The following is a 22,392-nucleotide window of genomic DNA, read 5'->3' on the forward strand; positions in this document are numbered from 1 at the left end:
ATGTACTCTACATATGTATATATAACTTTTATTTTTACTTTTTAATTAAGAAATGTAATATGCATCTTCCGCCCTTGTCTTTTCCCCTACCATGTCCCGGGAACACAGAGCGGCACCTGTCTGGCAGTTGTATGCAGAGGCGCAAACCTGTAATTCTAGCAATTCAGGAAACTGAGGCAGAAGGATCACATGTTCAAATCCAACCTTGGCAGCTGAGCAAAACCCTGTCTAAAAATAAAAAAATAAAATGTACTCGGGATGTAGCTCTGAGGTAATCACACCCAAGTTAAACCCCAGTACCTAAAAAATAAAAATAAAAAAATAAGATCAACACAGAATGATAAGGACTCCTAAAGAATTTGCCCAGCCACTCTGAGCAAGACAAAACACCAGGACAGGACACCACACCACATGTGACATGTGAGGACCACCTGGAACCTGTCAAAGCAGATTCCCAGGGGGCACTTGTCCCAGGCTCTGTTTACACTTGTTTCCTAATCCAAAATAAACAAGTTTTACTTTTGTTTGCACAATGGGCCCTGTCCGGTCTAGAGGGCCCAGGAGAAGGGGCCTGCACTCTCCCTCCCTAAGCCTTCCACTGCTGGCCAAATGAACCCTGGCCAGACAGACAGCGGTTAATGTGACCCCTGCACAGAAACAGGCTGAGGGGCACCATCAAGCAACCCCAAGCCTTTGTCAGGTTGAGAGGAGGCCTTTGTCAGCCCCAGCTGGGAAACACAATTAACCATCCTGTTGGGGCTGGCTGTGGCTGGCAGGCCCCAAATCCACAATTGTTAAGGAAACCGTCTGAAACAGGCTCACAGCCACTGTCATGAATAATGAATCCATTGTAAGTGCGTTTTGTGCTCTGAGAGAGTTCAGACTTTAGGCTGCAGACATGAAGTGATAACTATTAGCAAGACATTTAAACATGGGTGTTTCTTTCTTTTTTTTTTTTTTTTAAAGAGAGTGGGGGGAGAGAGGAGAGAGAGAGAGAGAGAGAGAGAGAGAGAGAGAGAGAGAGAGAGAGAGAGAGAATTTTTTTTTAATATTTATTTTTCAGTTTTCGGCGGACACAACATCTTTGTTGGTATGTGGTGCTGAGGATCGAACCCGGGCCACACGCATGCCAGGCGAGCGCGCTACCGCTTGAGCCACATCCCCAGCCCCTAAACATGGGTATTTCATCATTAACTTTAAAGAGTGTGTGTGTGGGGCTGGGGCCATGGCTCAGTGGTAGAGCACCACCTCACACGTGTGGGGCGCTGGGTTCGATCCTCAGCACCACATAAAAATTAAGAAGATATTGTGTCCAACTACAACTAAAAATATATATATTTAAAAAATGTGTAAAAAATGTGGGCTTGTTTTGTAATATGCAGTAGTCTAATAGTACAGGTATAACATAAAAAAAACTAAAATTTTTTTCCTAATGGGGTACATGATTAAAACTTTGGAAAACACCCTTTAGAAGAGCCCCATGGTTCCACCTGCTTGAGAGACTAAGGCAGGAGGGTCTCTTGAGCTCAGGAGTCTGGGGCCAGCCTGGCCAATGTAGAGAGACCTGTTTAAAAAAAACAAACAGCCTCATAAAGATGGTCCTGTCTCAGCTGCTCCTGTGCTTAGTAACACCCTCGTAGGTGCCCAGTCCTGCCCACCTCTCCCTGCCTACCAATCTGTCCTGGTGAACATGCTCCCGGGAGGGGCCAAGGAGATGCCCCTATATGGACCTCTCTCCTCACAGGCCTAGAGAAGCCATGTCCAGGGCCAGGCAGGTGATCAGGCTGGGTACAGAACTGGGACTTCTAGTCCAAACAGTCTGCCCACTCTAGCACCCCAGGGATCACGAAGCTGAAGAAAACAGATTACACACCCTAAGACTGCTCCCTCACAGTGGGGACAGGTCCTCACGCCTTTTCATCTAGTCAACAGTCTCTAGTTTTTTAACCTCTTATTATGGACAATTCTAGCATATGTAAAAGTAGAAGTAATAACATAATTACATCCTCACCTATTTTAAATAATTAACAACTGGTCTTGTTTCCCATTTACCCCCACTCACTCACTCCACTGGCTTATTTTGAAGCAAAGCCCTAATTTTATCTAAGAATCTGCAAATTATACCTGCAAATATTTCACTTTTCAGTAGGTATTTCAAAGGATTCTTTTTAAAAAGCAAAACAATAGTATTATCAAATCTTTTTAAAAACATTTAAATCCTCAACTATCCAGTGTGCTAATTTCCAATTTTCTTACAATTTTATTTTCACACCTCACTAATTTTTACTTTTTCTGATATTGGTAACAAAAGTGGAAAAAAGGAAACTAAGATCATTTATAATTCTGCCACACTGCAGGTGTGACTCAGTGGTGGGACCCTGGTTCAACCCCAAGCACCAAAAAATACATACATACATAATATTGTAATATTGTTTCTCTCTCTCTCTCTCTCTCTCTCTCTCTCTCTCTCTCTATATATATATATATATATATATATATATATATATATGACTTACAAATAAGTACTATTTATATGACTTACAAATAAGTACTGTATATATATATGACTTACAAATAAGTACTGTTGAACATATATACATACATGTGTGTGTATATATATGTATGTATGTGTGTGTGTGTGTGTGTGTGTATATATATATATATAGTATTCCTTCATTTCTTTCTTTTTTTTTTTTTTTTGTACTGGAGATTGGACCCATAGACACTTTATCACTGAGCTATATCCCCAGATCTTTTTATATATATATATTTTTAATATTTACTATAGTTTTAGGTGGACACAATATCTTTTTTTTATTTTTATGTGATGCTGAGGATCGAACCCAGTGCCTTGTGCATGCCAGGCGAGTGCGCTACCACTTGAGCCATATCCCCAGCCCCAGATCTTTTTATATTTTAAGACAGTCAGTCCCTGGATTACAGATGCATGCCATTAGGCTATACCCTGCTTTTTAAATATTTTATGTTCTTTTTATTTTCCCATGTCATTAAAAAGTTTTTGTTTCTTTTCCTTTTGTGGTGCTAGGATTGAACCCAGGGCCTCACCCATGTTAGGCAAATACTCTACCACTGAGCCCAAATAGTATTTTAAAATATTGAATGGCCTCAAAACATTTCATTATACTCATACACACACAATCCCAATCTGATTGTGTCTGCCCCCCTTTTTTACCATATGGAAATTTTTATGTATAAATATATTTGACTCTATCTCCCTGTTCTTGGGCAGGGGTCATAGAACAAGTTCAGGAGGCCAGGAGAGGGCCCCAGACATCCACCAGCACCACCAGCTTCTTTAGTGCTTGGATGATTCCAGCAAACTGCTCCGCCCTTCCCACCCAACCCTCTCGCCTCCCACCCAAACCTCCCTGCCAGCAGCAGCCCCCTCCTCAGGACTTGGCTTGACTGCTTACAGGCTCCTGGCTCCCTGGCTGCCTTGTGGAGCACCCATTCTTTGGACCTGCTTGTGCCACCTGCTAATAATCTACAGGCAAATCAACCTAAAAGTTGGACCATCATTAAGGAGCCTACATGTGCCGTGCTGGTCATGAAGATTTAATAGGAAATTGCGCTATCGACTTTGCTGAAATCCAGATATATCTAGCCTGGGATTAGCCTGCACACCGAACTAATCTGGGAACTCAACCCCCACCAACACACACAGACGAAATGAAAACTAGCATTTTTTTCCCCTTAGTGAACCCTAGTTCCTTCCTGGTAATCATACACAGTTTCTAGATGCTTACAAACTATTCAGATCACTCCAGATCTTGATGTCAAAACCTAAAGATGAAGAAAAACAAGAGCAGCAGCAGAGGGGATGGAGAGGCTGTGCTGGTCGTCAGACATAGGAGCAGGGGAGAGAAGAGACCAGAATACTATGCGCCATGTTCAAACCTGCTCACCTAGAGATTTAATTACAAGAAGGGAAAAGACTTAATTATTAAACAATTATTTTTCCTGCTATTAAAAAAAAAACTGATGACATCTCATAATAGCAGGAAAAACAATTACAGACCTATCTCTCTCATGAATGAGGTGCCAACATTTTAAATAAAGATATTAGCAAATTAAACCTAGTGATGTGTAAAAAGGATAATAAATCATAAGTAAGACAGGTTTACTCCAGCCACGCAAAAAAAATCTGTAGATGAACATTCAAAAGTCAGTGCACTTCCAGCTTGGCACCACAGAGGTTTACCCGAGGCAAGAGAATTACTAATGGAAAACTTTCCCCCAAAATCAGTGCATTTCACAGAACAAAGGAGATTAATCATTCAATCAAGAGTAACAAAAAACAAAACCAAAATCGTGGTAAATTCAGTACCTAACAGCCCATAGCAGGGCGGGCGCCTGTCCCCTAGGGGCTCGGAGGCTGAGGCAGAAGGATGGCGAGCTCAAGACCAGCCTCAGCAATTTAGCAAGACCCTGCCTCTAGTAAAAAAAAAATATAAGATGATCTGGGGTTCTGCTGTCATATATAACAAATTTTAAAAAAGATCTGGGCATGTGGCTCAGTGAGTGGTTAAGCACCCCGAGGTTTAATCACTAGTCCAAAAAAAAAAAAAGCCCTTAGCAAACTTGAGAGAGAAGGGAATTGCCTTAACTGATGCAGAATCATTCATAATGACAAGGGGTTTTAAAATTTTGTTTTATTTTCCTGTGGTTCTGGGGTCACAGCTTGCCAGCTCGCCAGGCCACCGCTCTGCCACGAAGCTGCAGCCAGCCCTCAAGGAGCCATGCTGAGAGCCTCCCCAAGGCTGAGGTGAGGGGAGGATGCCCACGAGCACCAGCTTGGCACAATCTCAGGTGTCCTAACAGGTGACACAACCACAATAGCAAGACAGGATGTGGGAGGGTTAGCAGTAAGTCAATAAAACTGCCATCATTCATAGGCTACAAAATCCAAAACAATCTAAAGCAAGAATTATTAGAACTCCTGGGTGAATTTAGAGCAAGGTCAATATATGAAAACCAATTCTACTTCTCTATATTTGTGTGGTATAAAGAATATACTGAGCCAGGCGTGGTAGCACACACCTACAATCCCAGCTAGTGGGGAAGCTGGGGCAGGAGATCGCAAGTTTGAGGCCAGACTGGGCAACTTAGTAAGAGGCCCTATCTCAAAATAAAACACCAAAGGGCTAGGGATGTAGCTGAGTGGTAGAGTGCAAGCCTAGCATATGTGAATCCCTGGGTTCTAACGGGGGCTGGCGGGGGGGGGGGTCCTCATCTTTGACCCTGGTTCCTGGCAAAGAGCTTCAAAAACCCTTGGTATTTCCTGGGTGATAGGAGTGTCTCTATCATTCTAGTGACATGACTCAGGTGGACTTCAGTATGAGGGCTGGTCACCAAAAAACAAGCACTAGATCACAGGGTTAGGGCTTCAAGCTCCCCTGCCTCCCTAGAGGGAGAACTAAAGATTAAGGTCAAGCCTGAGCCAGTGACTCAATCAATCGTGCCTATGTAATGATGTCCTGATGAGAAACTCTGGACCCCAGAGCTCAGTGAGCACCCTGAAATAGGAGGAAGGTGCAGCACCACAACCCCACAAGCTGAGTACAGGACCCTCCTCGTGTGCATCCCTCCAAGCAACACCATAAACCCAAGTGCAGAGACTTCCTAAATTCTGGGAGTTGTTCCAGTGAATTACAGGGGCTGGGCTGTAGCTCCACGTTTGAGCACATGCCTAGGACCTGCGCTTGATCCCCAGCACCACGTGCACATGCACACACACACACACACACACACACACACACACACACACACAAATTGAATCTGAGGGGGCCACAGGACCCCTGTATTAATAACTGGTTGAGCAAAAGTGCAAAGTGAAGGGGACCCCACTTGCAGCTGGTCTCTGAAATAAGGGCACTCTTGTAGAAGACAAAGCCCTTAAAACTGCAGTCTCACGCTAACCAAATGGCTTGTATCAGAACTAACCTCAGTATATCTCAGGTAAGGTGCCAATGGAACAACCTGCAACAAATATCTGGAAAAATAAATGTTAAACACCCCATTTTAAAACTTTTTTGGGGAGGTGGGGCTGGGAAATAAATACCCCATTTAAAATAAATAATCAATACCAAGGAATAAATCTAAGATAAGATATGTAAAGAATTCTACCCAGAAAACAATAAAACAGTATTGAGCTGGGTGTGGGGGTGCACACCTATAATTCTAGAGACTCAGGTTGGGAAGCTGGGGCAGGAGGATTGAAAGGTCAAGGCCAGTCTGGGCAACTTAGGCAGACCCTTAGCAACTTAATGAGAGCCCGTCTCAAAATAAAAAACAAAAACGGACTGAGCTTGGCAGCACACACCTGGCTCAGGAGGATGAGGCAAGAGGATCACAAGTTCAAAGCCAGCCTCAGTCTCATCAACTTAGTGAGACCCTATCTCAAAAAAAAAAAAAAAAAAAAGAAAGAAAGAAAGAAAGAAAGAGCTGGGGATGTGGCTCAGTGATTAAGCACCCCTGGGTTCAATTCCCAGTATCAAAAAAAAAAAAAAAAAAAAAAAGAAAGAAAGAAATTAAGAAGACATAATAAAGAGATAACATGTTTGCCAGCTGGAAGATTATTATAAAATGTCAAGTCATGGGGCTGGGAGTATAGCTCAATGGTAGGTTATGTGCTTTGCATGCACAGGGTCCTGGGTTCAATCCCCAGCACTAAAAAGGAACAAGGAAAAAAGTCGAATCTCCAGTTGATTTCTAGATTCAGTACAATTCCATAAAATTTCCAGGTGAAAACCTAAGAACAGCCAAGACAATTTGGAAGCAGAACAAAGGGCTTAATATTTCCAGAGATCAACTTATTTTAAAGCTACTACAATTATGTCAATGTGGAGCACAGAAAGATAAATAGACCAGGGGAATAGAGAGTCCAGAGACAGCTGCCCCCATACACCACAGCTCAGTGAGAAGGGAGTCTTCTCATTATCCAGTCCCTGAGTAGCTGGATATCCATGAGGATTACAGAAAGAAAAGAGAAGAGAAGAGAAGAGAAGAGAAGAGAAGAGAAGAGAAGAGAAGAGAAGAGAAGAGAAGAGAAGAAGAAAAGAGGTCTTAACCTTGAGCGCACATCACAAACGAGAGGGTCTGAGGATGGCGACTCAGTTGAAGAGCGCTTGCCTAGCTTCATAAGGCCCTTGGGTTTGATCCCTAGAAAAAAATAAAACTGAGCTGGGCATGGTGGCACACACCTATAATCCCAGTGGCCGGGAGGCTGAGACAGGAAGATTGAAAGTTCAAAGCCAGCCTCAGCAAAAGCAAGGTGCTAAGCAACTCAGTGAGACCCTGTGTCTAAATAAAATACAAAATAGGGCTGGGATGTGGCTCATTAGTCAAGTGCCCCTGAGTTCAACCCCTGGTACCCACTAGAAAAGAAATGGTACCAAAACAACAACAACAATAACAAAAACCCCACAAAGATAAACTTCTCTAAATGAGAAAGATAAACAAAAGTTTCTAGAAGATAACATAGGACTCATGTATTAGCAAAGAATTTTGAACAGGATATCCAAACATTAAGCATCCATAAAAGAAAAAGCTGATAAATTGAACTATACCAAAATTTAAAGCTTCAAGCCATCAAGAGTCATGAGAAGGGCTGGGGGTGTGGCCAAGAGGGCAGCACTAGTCTAGTATATGGTAGGTCCAGGTTTAATCCCCAGTGAAAAAACAAAAACCTTAAGTCAAGAGTCAGGAAGGGTCAACGGGGAGAGGGGATTGGGGAGATGTTCAAAGGATACAAAATTTCAAATAAGAATAAATTCTACTGTACAACATGGTGACTATATTTAGTAACAATGTATCATATATACAAAAATTGTTCAGAATAGACTGTTCTCTACAAAAAAATACTAAATGTGGCCGAGCATGGTAGCCCACTCCTGTTATCCCAGCGACTTCGGAGACAGAGGATCACAGGTTCAAGGCTAGCTTCAGCAACTTAGTGAGACCCTGTCTCAGAGTAAAAAATAAAAAGGGCTGGGGTTTTGTGGCTCACAGGCCCATGGGTTCAATCCCCAGTACCAAAAAAAGAACATGGACCACACACATGATAGGCACCTTACAAAAGAAAACAGCCAGACAGACAATAAGCACATGAGATATGCTAGAGCAGGGATGTCCTCAGGGGCAGAACCAGAGCTTCTGTCTTTTAACCTTATGTGCATGAGGCCCTGGGTCCCATCCCAAGCACCACAAAACGGACAAACAAAAACAGTGCTCAGCCTTCTTAGTCACTAAGACAATCCAAATTAAAAACATGAGACACTACCACACACTGACTCGAAAAGCAAAAATAAAATAAATAGCTGGTAATACCAGCACTGGTGGCAATTTGAGTATAAACTGATATAGCACTAGGGAAAATTATCTCCTGTACCGTATCCTAGCCCTAGCACTTCCACTCCGAGGCATATTCCCAAGAGAAATGCATCACAGATTCCTCAAGGGACATGCCAAGGTTGTTTGCAGCAGCAGCATCTGTAACAGTCCCATATTGGAAATAATCCAAACGCTGCAGTGCCACCATGGTGAACATACGTCACAGAATACTCTAGCATATCTCATGTGCTTATTGTCCATTTGGCTATGTTCTTTTGCGAGGTGCCTATCATGTGAGTTGTCCATATTCTTTTTTTGGTACTGGGGATTGAACCTACGGGCCTGTGAGCCACAAAACCCCAGCTCTTTTTATTTTTTTATTCTGAGACGCTAAATTGCTGAAGCTAGCCTCGAACCTGTGATCCTCAAAAAGAATAAACTGGAGTGATGCTCAACATGGAGAACGCCCATAACCTTAACCTTAACAAGAACCAGGAGGGGACTGGAGTTGTGGCTCAGTGATAGAGCACTTGTCTAGCATGTTGGAGGCACTGTGTTCGATTCTCAGCACCACATATAAACAAATAAAAATTAAATAAAGGTCCCTTGACAACTACAGACAATTTTAAAAGAACAAGAAGAAGACCCACCACCACCAGGGGGTGCTGAGGATGCAGCTCAGTGGTACAGGGCCTGCCTCTCAGGCACAGAAGAGGACACCAGACCCACTGTACGATTTACTTTTTCTTCCCCAAGATCTTTTTTTTTTTTTTAGAGAGGGTCTCACAAAGTTGCTGAGGCTGTCTTTGAACTTGCAATCCTCCTGCCGCAGCCTCCTGAGATGCTGGGATTTAACTTAATTTATATACATAGAAAAAATTAACGTGTGATGATTTGGGGAACAGGGCAGTGACTGGGACAGTGTGTGGATGGCTCTAGGGTGTGACTGATGTGGTACTGCTTGGGTTTCGTGGTACGTATACAGGACAGCTTGTTCTGTGCTTTCCATGATTTATGTGCTTTTCTCTACATTGTGCTTCAACAACAATAATAATCTTTTCTAAAAGAATCTAGAACTGACAGTAAATTTTCCAGGCTAGAGTTATTGAAATTTCCCAATCTCTGTGTGTGTGTGTGTGTGTGTGTCTCTGTCACTGTCTCTCTCTCTTTTACAACTGGAGACTGAACCCACAGGTGCTCTAACACTAAGCTACACCCCACCCCTTTTTTTTTTTAAATGAGCAGATTGCCTCTTTTTTTTTTTTTTAAAGAGAGAGTGAGAGAGGAGAGAGAGAGAGAGAGAGAGAGAGAGAGAATTTTTAATATTTATTTTTTAGTTCTCGGCGGACACAACATCTTTGTTGGTATGTGGTGCTGAGGATCGAACCCGGGCCGCACGTATGTCAGGCGAGCGCGCTACCGCTTGAGCCACATCCCCAGCCCCCACCCCACCCCTTTTTGAGACAGGATCTTGTTAAAATGCCCAGGCTTGGATGCAGTGGTGCATGCCTCTAATCCCAAAGTCCTGGGAGGCTGAGACTGGAAGATCCCAAGTTCAAGGCAAGCCTCAGCAACTTAACAAGGCCCTAAGCAACTTATTGAGACCCTGTCTCAAAAAAGCAAAAGGGCTGAGGATGCAGCTCAGTGGTAAAAAACAAAAACAAAAACAAAAACAAATGCCCACAGCTGGAATTGAACTTGTGATCCTCATGCTTCAGCCTCCTGAGTATCTAGGATTACAGGCACATGCCATGGCACCCAGTTGGTCTCTTTTCTTTCCTTTTTCTTTTTTCTTTTTTTTTTGTAGTTGTTGATGGACAGCAGGCCTTTGTTTATTTTTTATGTGGTGCTAAGGATCAAACTCAGTGCCTCACACATGCTAGGCAAGCGGCAATGAACTACAGTCCCAGCCCCCCGAGTTGGTCTCTTAATAGCTATAGTCTTGCTTAGAGGTGACACACACAGTGGTTAAGAGCGTGGCTTTTGAAGCCAAAGAGCCTGGGGTTGTCACCTGGTTGTTACGCCACTGGGACAACTTTTCAGCCTCTGTGAGCCTCAGTCCCCATCTGCAGTGCTCAGGATTGTAAGTATGCCATAAATGTCATGACTGCAGACACCGCCTTCTTTAAGCTCTCTGCTTTCCACCCCTTCTAGAACTCAGTCTCTTTCCCTCAAAGGAGCGAGCTCTGTGTTATCTTCTCATCCAGTATCTTCCCCAAGCAGCAGGACCTGTGCTCCTCCTCATCCTTCTTGCCTTGGACACCTATGAAAGGCATTCTTGAGGGCTGAGTGGTAGAGCACTTGCCTAGCACCCAGGAGGCCTTGGGCTCAAAAAGCATTTCTGGCCAGGTACAGTGGCACAAGCCTTTGATCCCAGTGACTTGGAAGGCTAAGGCAGGAGGACTTCAAGTTGGAGGCCAATCTCAGCAACTTAGTGAGACCCTGTCTCAAACTAAAAACAAAAAGGGGTTTTTATACAATGTGCCTCTTTCATACAATGTGGCTCAGTGGTAAAGCACCCTGGGTTCAATCCCCAGTACTACAAAACAAAAACAAAAAACATTTCTGGGTCTTGTGTGTGAGGGTGAGACTGGGCCCCCAGGGGAGTGTTTGTGCCCTGAGGTCTCCTTCTTGCCTCCCCTGGTGGGATAGGGGGAGGGAAATGGAGCTGGTGAATCCTGAAAGGAAAAACAAACAAACAAGTAAAGATGGGACTGGCACCTGAAGCCCCATGAGCTCCTTTCCCTGGTCTCCCCAGCAGCCACCATCAAATGAAACTCCTGCGGCTGGGACAGGACTGTGCTGGGAATCAGGATGGCAGGCAACATTTTCCATTTTGCAGGAAAAACATACTAAATGAGGAGCATTTCCTGGGTCTAATGTTTCTCTTGCCTACACTTTTTCCCTTGAAGTCTGCATTGTTTCCCTTACAAGCAGCCACTGTGGTCCAAGCCAGAGAGACTTTGAGCGTATAATTACACAGCGGGCTCTCTGGAGCTCCATGCGTTCATGATTCTCAGTGAGGCACCACCCTGGACACTGGGGCATCCTGCCACCTGAGCCAGTGCGTAAGAGCCACTGCGGCCACGAGCTGGTGTCAGCACCACTGGAGCAGCTTTGGGATCATTGTTAAAATAGTTAATATTTAGTGCATGATTATACGGTACCGGGCATGCCTGACCTCCTTCAGTCCTGCAACCCTCGGAGCAGACAGTCATCAGTGTCAATGACCAAATCACTAGCTACTGTGGAAAATTTTTTCTGATCCCAAGAGTCAGTCATTATTTTGAGCATTTTATGAAATAAAGTGACTGTAGAAGCATTTCTTCTCTTTTTTTTCTTATTTGTGTTGGGGATCAAACCCAGGGCCTGGGCATTCTGGCAAAGTGCCCTGTCATTACACTATATCCCCAGCCCTGCCCGCAGCTGGAATCTCTTTTTTTTTTTTCTTTTTTGATGCAGGGATTGAACACAGGGGCATTTTAACCACTGAGCCACATCCCCAGCCCTTTTTATTTTTTATTTTGGGACAGAGTCTTGCTAAATTGCTGAGGCTAGCCTTCATTTGAGATCCTCCTGCCTCAGCCTCCCAAGTCATTGGGTTGGTATTTCTTTTTTTTTAATTTTTTAAATTTTTTTAGTTTTGATGGATGCAGCACCTTTATTTAATTTATTTATTTTTATGTGGTGCTGAGGATCAAACCCAGTGCCTCATACATGTGAGGTAAGTGCTCTGCCACTGAGCCACAATCCAGCTGTCTCAAGGGTTGGTATTTCTTACTGTGTGATAAGGCTTGTCCAGCCTCCACACTTTATAAGGTTCTCTTTTATACAATCGTGTCAATCGTAGAGCTGTCTGTGGGTTTAAGAACCAGTCCCCACCCAAGTAGGGGATGGAACCCAGGGTACGAGACAAGTACTCTATCATTGAGCTACACTCCAGCCATTTTTTATTTTATTTTTGAGATTGGTCCTCCTAAGTTGCCTGAGCTGGCCTTTCATTTGCAATCCTTCTGCCTCAGCCTCTGAGTAACTAGGATTAAAGGCGCCCCACTTACTCATTTGTTTAAATTTATTTTTTAGTTTTCGGTGGACACAATATCTTTATTTTACATTTATGTGGTGCTGAGGATCATACCCAGTGCCCCACCTGCACTGGGCAAGTGCTCTACCACTGAGCCACAGCCCCAGCCCTACCACCACTCACTTTTTTTTTTAATATTTATTTTTTAGTTTTAGGTGGACACAATATCTTTATTTAATTTTTTATGTGGTGCTGAGAAACGAACCCCACACATGCCAGGTGAGCGTGCTACCACTTGAGCCACATCCCCAGCGCCCCCCCCTTACTCACTTTTAACTCTTAGCAGAGTTTGATGAGAGGTAGACTTGAGCTTAAAGTAGTGCTGCCTGTTACAGTGCAGGTGTGCATGCAGGTGAGTGTGAGCCTATGTGTACGAAGGGCTGAGTGTGCAGCACCCCTGCCTGTGCACACGGGGAAGGGTGTTCAAGAGTGTATATGTGTTTGTGTGTGTGTGTCTGCCTGCCTGTGCCCATGTTGGGGAGGAAATGTGTAGGTTCATGTGTCTTGCCTCCTGTGCACATGGGTGGTGTGTGTGTGTGTGTGTGTGTGTGTATGTGTGTGTACATGTGCGGGTGTGGACAAGTGTGGGAGTGAGCCTGTTTGGACTGGGGGAGGGATCCTCCTCCTGAGGAGGTTGCAGGCTGCCTGCTGGCTGGAGACCAGGCGTTCCAAAGAGCCTGGGGAACCAGTCTTTCGGGAACCCTGGCCAGGTCACAGTAAATCAGCCCTGCAGCATGGAAGCCACTCTGACTGTAACCCCGGGGGAATGCTCCAGGGCTGCCAGCTTAACCCCCAGCCAAACAGGCTGGTGCTGCACACCTGGCCTCTGGGCTCACCTTCCTGCTGAGCCCCGCAGTCCCCAACAAGAGGCTCTGCTGAGGACGATAGGGGTCGGGGCACAAGAAAATATTTCATTTCTTATCCAAGGAGCAATCTGAACAACCATTGTAGACTACATTCCAAAAAACAGGACACAAAATTGTGCGTAATGATATCATGGGGAACAACTCATGAGTGGCAGCCACCTGCAAGTGTGGCTAGAAAGTGAATATATAAAAATTTTTTTGGTGGTACTAAGGACTTAATCCAGGGACACTCTACTTCTAAGCTACATCCCCAACCCTGTTTTTCTGAGACAGGGTCTCATTAAATAGCTGAAGCTGACCTTGAACCTGCAATCTTCCTGCCTCAGCCTACCAAATCACTGGGATCACAGGCCTGTATCACCACATCTAGCTGAAAATGGTTTTGATCCTGCTGTAGGTTGCAAGGTTTTTGGTTTTAGTTTGTGCTGGGGTGGAACCCAGGGCCCAGCCGGCTAGGCAATGCTCCACCACTGAGCTGCGTCTCCAGCCCTACCGTAGGATCTGTTCAACTAAAACAATGAAAGTGAATTTCTAATGCAGTTATCACGATACATCAAAATATTTGAAGTAGTTCCTTGTTGGTGTCAGGCTCGTGGTTTGGTTTAGTTGAGACGTTTGTGTCCTTTCTAAAGTTCTGGCTATCAGTAATAAAAACTGATAAAAAATAAAATCATCTAGTAATAAAACAGGAATAGAAGCAAGGAATGCAGACTCTCTCAAAGCCTCTCACAACAGGAGGTCTAGGCCAGTCAAGTGCAAGGACAGATACAACCGAGTCACAGGACAGGTGGGATGGACTGGCTCAAATGGGCAGCACCTGGGGGCAGCTGTGTCCCATGGCAGATGACAGGAACAGAGCTGGTTGAAGCAGCAGCCCCAGACAATCTCTTAGCCCGGGACTTCATGGGCACCAGGAGATTGAATAACCCTAACACCCAGAGGATAAGTTCTGAGAGAAGTTCAAAGAATCCCTAAGGCCACAGGAAGGTAAGGGAGAGCCTGGCAAGGACAGCAAGGGAGCCCACCCCTCCCAGTTGGCTGGGGTGAAGGAGTCAGGATGCCATCTTAAAAGCAGTCACAGGACAGGGACAGCAGGGCCTGGCCCATCTTCCCTTCTGTGTATCCTCAGGCTTTGTGGCCCTTCAGGAACCAGCACTCAATGAGCAACAAACAGGCTGCTAGCCGTCCTCAGGAGACCAAGGCTGGCAGGTGGTACTAAGGGCTTCCTTCCACTTTAAGATGCACTTGCTATCTGGCATGGTGGCACACGCCTGTAATCCCAATAGCTGAGGCAGGAGGATCTCAAGTTCAAAGCCAGACTCAGCAACTTAGCGAGGCCCTAACCAACTCAGTGAGACCCCATCTCAAAATAAAAAATCAAAAGAGCTGGGATGTGGTTCAATGGTTAAGTGCCCCTGGGTTCAACCCCTGATACTCCCCCAAATAAAAAACAAATAAAGATGCCCATGCTGTTCCGTGTGCCAGGCTTGTCTGAATGACAGCATCAGGGTGGGTTAGGGGTGCAGAGAGAAGGCACTGTGATCTGTATCTCAAAGCCCCCCAGAAAGGGCTGAGAACCAGCCAAAACAGGCAAAAGCTGGCACAAAGGACTGATGAGCTCATTCTTCCTCTGACAATTCTTGTCCAAAGTAGAAACTGCCATGTCTAGCCACCCTCGAAGGTCTAGCAGATGTCCCCTCCTTTCATTGCCTTCCCAGACCTCTGCTGACAGGGCAGGCCTCCTTCTCCAGGTCCCCAGCCCTTAACCACCGCTCCTGTAGATCCCAGTTCTGTGATTCCATGCTCCCAAGCGCTCATCTCTTCTCAAGGCTGAACATCTGGTTAGTATCGTATCCTGAGCTGAGGAGTCAGGAGACACAGGCTGAGTTTCCTAAGTACAAATATAAGGCTTTTTGAGATGTAAGCACTGGTATCAGGGCCCAGGCTCCTTGCAGCACACCATTAAGAAAGGGCTCTAGGACAGGCCTGTCAACACCTGACGAGATGGCTCTGCACCTACCCGGGATCTTCGGTGGGAACCGGCACACAGGCCGCAAAAGACAACACTGGCCACTCCACCGGCCCGCTTCTGCCCACAGCACACACCTAAGAGAAAGCGAGCAGCAGCCTGGCCGGCGCTTCATCAGCTGCCCCGCTGGGACCTCTGCCCTGGGCCAGAGGGTCATCCAGGAGCAGGCAGCAACTGTCACTCTCTCAGATACACCTGTCCTGGGCGGCTTCTCAAGATCAAATCACCAACTGGAGGTTGGTTCCAAGAGAAGCTGAGAGACACCAGATGTACACTGCCTTCTCTCTCCACTCGTCACTGAGACCTTGGGGCTTAACTGTCCCATCCCATCATCTGTGCCTGCCAGGCTTTGCCATGCTGGCAACCCCAGCACCATCCTTGACACCTTCTCACGTTCTGCACACTCTCAGCTGACTCTGACACCTGCCAGCCTGGTCCTGGCCTCCCTCCCAAGCCCCATACAGGCATCTTCACCTGCACACTTGCCCAAATGATCTGCACCCCTGTGTGGTCCAGGCAGTGCCACCTGAGAGCTTGTCAGAAATGCCGACTCCCAGGCCACACCCCAGATCCATGGATCTCAAGTCTGCAGGTGGTCCTGGAGTAGGGTCAAGTGAGAGAGGCTCTAGTGAAGACGCTGCTGGACACAGAGAAGGAGCCCCAGGGAAGGCAGCATCCTCCCCCTTCCACCCTCACCTAACTGCCTTTTCCCTCCTCCCTACTGCAGTTAAATGACGACACCACTGACCCAAATCTCAAGCTAGAAACCTCCACAGTCACAGCTACTTCCTGGGCCAGACTCCCGTATCTCTGTGCTGGGTCCCGTTGTCCTGATTCAGGAGCATCTCACAGGCCTCACCTGTCTCAACTCCCTGCACCCCATCTGTGCATTCTGCAGAGCCAAACCTTAGCTACATCTGTCTCTGGGGAGGCTGTGAGTTCCGTGAATAGGACTTCTATTCACCTGACTCCCAACAGCCCGCACAGTGTCTGCCACATAGGCTGCAAAAAGTTACACTCTTATTGAACAAATTAATGAACAAGCAGATGGGTGGGAGGTGGGGGGGGTATGGTAGTGAGGATGTGACAGAAGATAGGAGCCCAGAGTGAGCACAAAAATCATGCAGTGTGTTTTTCTTAAAATATTCCAGAAATAAAGTTAGATAGGTAGGAAATTGACGTGAAGTATGGAAATATATGGGAGGGGTTTTCAATGAAAATATTTCTAGCTTTCTTTCTCCTCCAAATTACACCCCACTAACTTGCTGAGAGAAGCAGTAATAGGTCCAAGGTCACTTCATAGGTCAGTGACCCAGCAGAGTGGAATTTAAACCCAGCTCTGGCTGGGTGGAGTTCACATCCAACTCAGTACAGTGGTCTGGAGGGTTATGAGGTGGGTGTGGAAAGATAAGGTGGAGAAAGAAGAGCCAAGTCCCTGGGAGGGGCAGGAATGTCCCAGAGGGTGGGTACAGGAAAAGGTGGAAGGTGGTTTCAATGTGGGGCTCGAGCCCCCAACATGGGAAGTTCCTCGTGAGTTTGTTTCACGGTCTGCAAAAGCATCTGAGGTGGGAGGCAAAATGCAAACTGGGCCAGGAGAAACCAGGCACCACGATTTCAGTACTCCATGCAGGGGACAAGCCACCTCCTAACACCCAGTACTGCAAACAGTTCTAGGCGAGGTTCAGTGGAGGCCAAGGTTCATATGCAGGAGCCTTGGCAGCCTGACTGGCTGTCTCCCTGCCACTAGAAGGTCCTGCAGCACCTGGCACCATGCCTGGCCCGGGTATGGGGTTCAAAAGCTTCAAATGCTAACTGCCTGGAGTTAGGGTCAGAAGCAACTGGAGACAATCATTCTGGCCTTAGTTCTAAGTTCTAGGGGAAGCTCAGCTCCCCTGCAGACCCTGAGGTTGGCTGTATAATACTGAGTGGCCAAAGACCACTAACAGGCAGAGAAACTGAAGCACAGGGGAGGGGACCCGGGCATCCCACTCTTGGCCCTCGCCCTGATTCATTAACAGGCATCACTGAGGGGACTCCTCCCATCTCTGCTGGTGCCCGGAGTCGAGCCCCTGGTAATGCACAGCGTCATCTCCTTTAGCCCTCCTCAGCTCCTTTTTTTTTTTTTTTTAAGAGAGAGAGAGAGATAGAGATAGAGAGAGAGAGAGAGAGAGAGAGAGAGAGAGAGAGAGAGAGAGAATTTTATTTATTTATTTTTTAGTTTTTTCGGCGGGACACAACATCTTTGTTGGTATGTGGTGCTGAGGATCGAACCCGGGCCGCACGCATGCCAGGCGAGCACGCTACCGCTTGAGCCACATCCCCAGCCCCCCTCATCAGCTCCTTATAATTCTAACACTTCTGAAATGGGAATAAGTCTCCCCAAAACTAGACAGGTCACTTCTTCAATCTTTAGTCACTCAGCAACGTTGTACTGAGGCCTTACTAAGACTGTGTGCCAAGAGCCATCCTGGGGACAATGGATCTACAAATGAAGAGAATCAAGAGCCCTGCCCTGGGGCTGGGGATGTGGCTCAAGCGGTAGCGCGCTCGCCTAGCATGCGTGCGGCCCAGGTTCGATCCTCAGGACCACATACCAACAAAGATGTTGTGTCCGCCGAGAACTAAAAAATAAATATTGAAAATTCTCTCTCTCTCTCCAAAAAAAAAAAAAAAAAAAAAAGTTGAGTTTGCTCCATATGTGGAGCAAGCAAATTAAAAAAAAAAAAAAAAGAGCCCTGCCCTGTGGAACTTCCATCTAGTGGAGGAGATGGACAAATAGAAAGTCAATAAACTATAGATCTTAGAGTGTGAGGTGTGCCAGGAGAAATAGGAAAAGCAGCACAGGGTAGGGGGGGTTGGGCAGGTCCAGTGGCCTGGGGGATATGGCTTAAGGGAGAGAGGCAGCTTAAGGGAGGGAGGCAGGAGGCCTCACACAGGCGCAGATGAGGCCAGCCTGAGGGAGGGGAGAGAAGCCACCCTCCTCTGGGGCAGAGCAGTCCCATCTGAGAGAACAGCTAGGGCAAGGCCCTGGGCAGGAGGGCTTGCCAGACAGTCAACCAGCTCATTCGTTCATTCATTTCTTCAACAGACATTTACTGAAGACCACCTCTCCACCAAGCACTGAGTGGTGGAAACGCTAATACAAGAGAGCCCCTACCCTCAAGGAGCTGATCAAGTTGGGCTGGAGGAAAAAGGATCCTAAAAGAGATGATGGAGGTATAGGGTCCAGGAAAGACCCGCAATCCCTCCAGCCCAGCTTATTTTAGTGCTGCTGACAAGTAGGCGGTGCAGATCTGGCTCACTTATTTTTCTTAGCCAAAAAAGAAGTCTCCCTAACGCTAAGCGCATAACAAATATCTTTTCAGTTGCGCTTCCCAGGTGGCCTCAGGATAAAGAGGTAAAAGCCAGATGCAAAGATCTGGGAGAGGCCACTCTGGGAGAAACCTTCTTCCAAAGCCTCTGGGAACCACGAAGGGATATCTTGAGGCCCAGGACCAGGACTCACACATAGCTCCAGGTGGCCTGCTGCGCATACAGACTGAGCCTGCTTTTCCTGGGCAGTGCTGGCATCCCTCCAAGGCTCAGCTCAAGTCCCAGGCCTGTGTTAAGAAGAGTCCAGTGGCCCAAAACCATGAATCTGGAAAGTGCAGCTCAGGAGAACTATGGCCTCAGAGGTGCCAGCTCAATTTCCCCAGCTTCATGAAAGGGCATTCTTTCCCCAAGACCTGGGGAAGCTCCCACTCAAGAGGCTGGCCCTGCAGATCAGGGGCTGGAAGCCTGGCGAGGCCAATCCATACTGGTTGGATCCAGATCTGGATGACCTGATGGGGAGGTGCTGGTGGGTATGTCACCAGCAACAGCCTCAAAAACTATAGGTGAGTGAGGAGGAAGCGGAGGGCTAGACAGTCCTCATCAGGTTTCTGACCAAGTAACAGGAGAGTCCTCCTCAGGACCCCAAGTAGTGGGCCCACAGTGAGGGAGGGACACACTCCTCACTGCTCTTTCCTGGAAGAAACTGGTTCCTGGGTCTGTACCCGCAAAGCTCCTCCCTGGCTCTGCCTGCATCACCAGGCATCTGTGTCCCTCCAGTCTCTCTGCAGAGAAGCCTCCTCCCAAGCCGTCTCCCAGACTGGCTCATATTACTCAAGTTTTCCTCAGCTCTGACACTGAGATTCACTCTGGCAAACTTAAAAAGAGAGGGTACCAATCTGCCCCATGGCCTGGACCATGACCCTGACCCAGCATCTTTTCAGAACTTGGCAAGGCCAACTCCTCCCTCCCTTATCCACTCCAAGGCTGTCTACTCTCTGGTCCAGAAATGACCCCAGGCGTGCCTGCAGCTAGTTCAGAAGTGGTTCTGCCTGAGCCTCAGCCAGGAGCAGCTCTACCTAGAGAAGAAAGTTGGAACTGAGTTTAAGAAGCAAAACCCCACGGTTTAGGATGACACCCGCCCCCTTGCCCAGTGCTTTCTGCCTCCCCACCCCCTCTGGCCTAGGGTTTTATTCCATAATTGGTTTGTTTACTGCCACTCTGAGGGTTTCTGGGAGACAGAGGTGGGAGGAAAGTTCTGTGGGAAGTAAGGAAAGGGGTGTGCGCCCTGAGTTCTGAGGCAGGGGAGGAAGCCCTCCCAGCGCCTCTCTAATTACCTGAGCACTGGCCAAGAACGCCAGGGAGAGGGTGAGAGCCCAAGGCAGCAAGGCCAGCTGGGGATTCCCAGCAGACCGCAGGAGGCAAGCTTATGCTTGGCGCCTGGGAAAGACGGGACAATGACCCAAACTTAATCTGACTGCTTCTGCTGAATAGTGGAAAGCGTTATTTGGCATTGTTCTGAGCAGGGAGCCAACTGGAGACCTCCCATTGCTGAGTCTAGGGTGCAGAGCTCTGGTGACATCCTGCCCTGCTCAAAAACCTTCCAAGCTCCAAGCTCCAAACTTACCATCTTCCTCAGACCCCAACTCCTCCAGTTCTCCTCCCACTGACCAATATGCCCCCACCTTCCCAGCTATAAGCACATCCTAGAGCTCTGCTAGTGGGATTCCCTCTCCAAGCCACTCCACCTTTTAAGGATCCCCTCAAATGCTCCTTCCCCTGTGAAGGTTTGTGCAGTTCCCCAGCCCCTTCCATCGCCATCTAAACCTCCATCAGCCTGATGCTGGCCTCTTTTTGGGCCCCGGTCTTACTCTGTCCTTGCTCTATCCTTACAACTGAGCAAGCCTTTTTTGACTTTGATTCATCCAAAGCACCAAAGCACAGTACCTGTCAGACGCGAGACCCTTGAGAACTGTTTCCACTGTGCCTAATACCACTTGCCTCAAAGACATAGGAAGTGATGGGCAAAGGGACACAGGGCCACACCAAGGGGACACTAAAATCAGCAGACACGAAACACACAGGAGAAGAGGCAGCAGGGCTGGGTGCTGCACCAGTCCTCACCCTTCTTGAACTCCTCCAGCATGGCATCCAACTTGGTGTCATGGAAGACAAAATGCACCGGGTGGTTGTAGAAGCGGGTGATGGTCTTGAGGGGGGTGCAGTCATCAGGGTCCACAAAGGCCAAGTCTTTGACATACAGGATATCTACGATGTTGGACTGCTCATCTTCATACACAGGAATGCGAGTGTAGCCGCTTTCCATAATCTCCGACATCGTGTTGAAGTCCAGGATGGCATCGTTGCGGATCATGAAGCAGTCTTGGAGCTGGGTCATGATATCCTCCACAGTTTTGGTCCGTAGTTCCAGGGCACCCTGGATCATATTTAGCTCCTCTTTCACGAGGTCATTATAGGGCTCTGTCACCTTCAACATCTCCATCAGTTTCTCCCGATTGTAAACAGTGCGAATCTCCTGGCCTAGGAAAAAGTCCAGGAGTTTGCTGATGGGGAAACTGAGGGGGAAGGTGAGCAGCATAAAGAATTTGGTAAGAACGATGGTATTGGCACCCACTGCCAGCCCATGTCGGGAGCACAAGGCCTGAGGTAAGATCTCCCCAAAAATGACAATGCCAATGGTGGAGGAGGCCACAGCCATGATGCCAGACCCAATGAGGTTGTCCAGGAGGATGGTGAGGGAAGTGTTGACCAGCACGTTACCCAGGAGCAGGGAGCAGAGCAAGTAGTTGCCCTTGCGCCGAATGGGCTCTATCTTGCGGGCATACCTCTTCTCCTTCTCAGTGCCACAGTTCTGCACGATGCGCAGCTCCATGGGGTCCAGGGCCATAAGCCCCAGGTTGAGGCCAGAAAATATGCCCGACAGCACCAGCAGCACCAAAATGAGGACGATGTGCAGCCAGAGCGGCAGGAACCTCCCGGGCTCCTCCATCATGAAGAGCAGCGAGTCCTTGTCCGTCCACTTGAGCCAGGGCCCGTCATCCCGGGTCCTGGTGCACAGCGCATAAAGCTTCATGTTCTCGCTCCTCCGGAGGAACTTGGTGAACACCACCAGCATCCCGGACGTGTTCCCGCGGCTCACGTTGACCAGTTGCTGGACGACCAGGTCCTTGGTGAGCTCGAGGCAGTTGGTGGAGTTGTGGGCGGTGTTGGCGTCGTCCACCTCGGTGAAGGAGATCAGGTTGCTGGAGATTTCGCCCAGCCTCTGGCCGTACAGCCTCAGGTTCACCGTGCTGCCCTCGGACACGAAGATGATGCCATCCGGGTTCATCCCACACGACTTGTTGCAGCTCGCCAGCCTCATGCCCAGGATCATGCCCGGCTGGGGGCTGCCCTGACCCCGGGCCCCCCGCGCCCAGAGCAGCGCCGGCAGCACCAGCGCCGCCAGGAGGAGGCGCCCTCGGGCCGGCCCGCCGCCCGGGCGCCCGCCCCCGCCCACCGGCGCCATGTTGCTCCGGCTCCGACGACGCCGCTCCCCGGGCCCCGCCGCGCGGCCCGCTCGGCGCCGCCGCTCCTGCCGCTCCGCCGCCGCCGAGCCAACTGCCCGGGCCGCGGGCCTGACGTCAGGTCAGCGCCCCGCCCGCCCCGCCCGCGACCACGCCCCTCGTTTGCATTCGAGGCCCCGCCCCCGGGCACGCCGCGCGAGCTCCCGCCTCTAGGGGGGTCAGAGCGCT

The 22,392-nt window shown here is 48.0% G+C and overlaps 1 protein-coding gene across 2 annotated transcripts in view; it reads right to left on the reverse strand.

Moving 5' to 3' along the window:
• Positions 1–22,166, reverse strand: part of Cnnm4 (cyclin and CBS domain divalent metal cation transport mediator 4) — a 39,148-nt gene extending 16,982 nt beyond the window's left edge. The window contains exon 1 of one of the 2 annotated variants that reach the window (XM_026414055.2): positions 20,765–22,166. In XM_026414055.2, the coding sequence (XP_026269840.1) occupies positions 20,765–22,166 (1,402 nt within the window). The remainder of the gene's footprint in view (positions 1–20,764) is intronic. The other variant, XM_026414054.2, reaches the window with a different exon arrangement.
• Between the last annotated feature and the right edge of the window lie 226 nt (positions 22,167–22,392).

The sequence above is a fragment of the Urocitellus parryii genome, assembly GCF_045843805.1.
Source record: "Urocitellus parryii isolate mUroPar1 chromosome 12 unlocalized genomic scaffold, mUroPar1.hap1 SUPER_12_unloc_3, whole genome shotgun sequence".
NCBI lineage: Eukaryota > Metazoa > Chordata > Mammalia > Rodentia > Sciuridae > Urocitellus > Urocitellus parryii.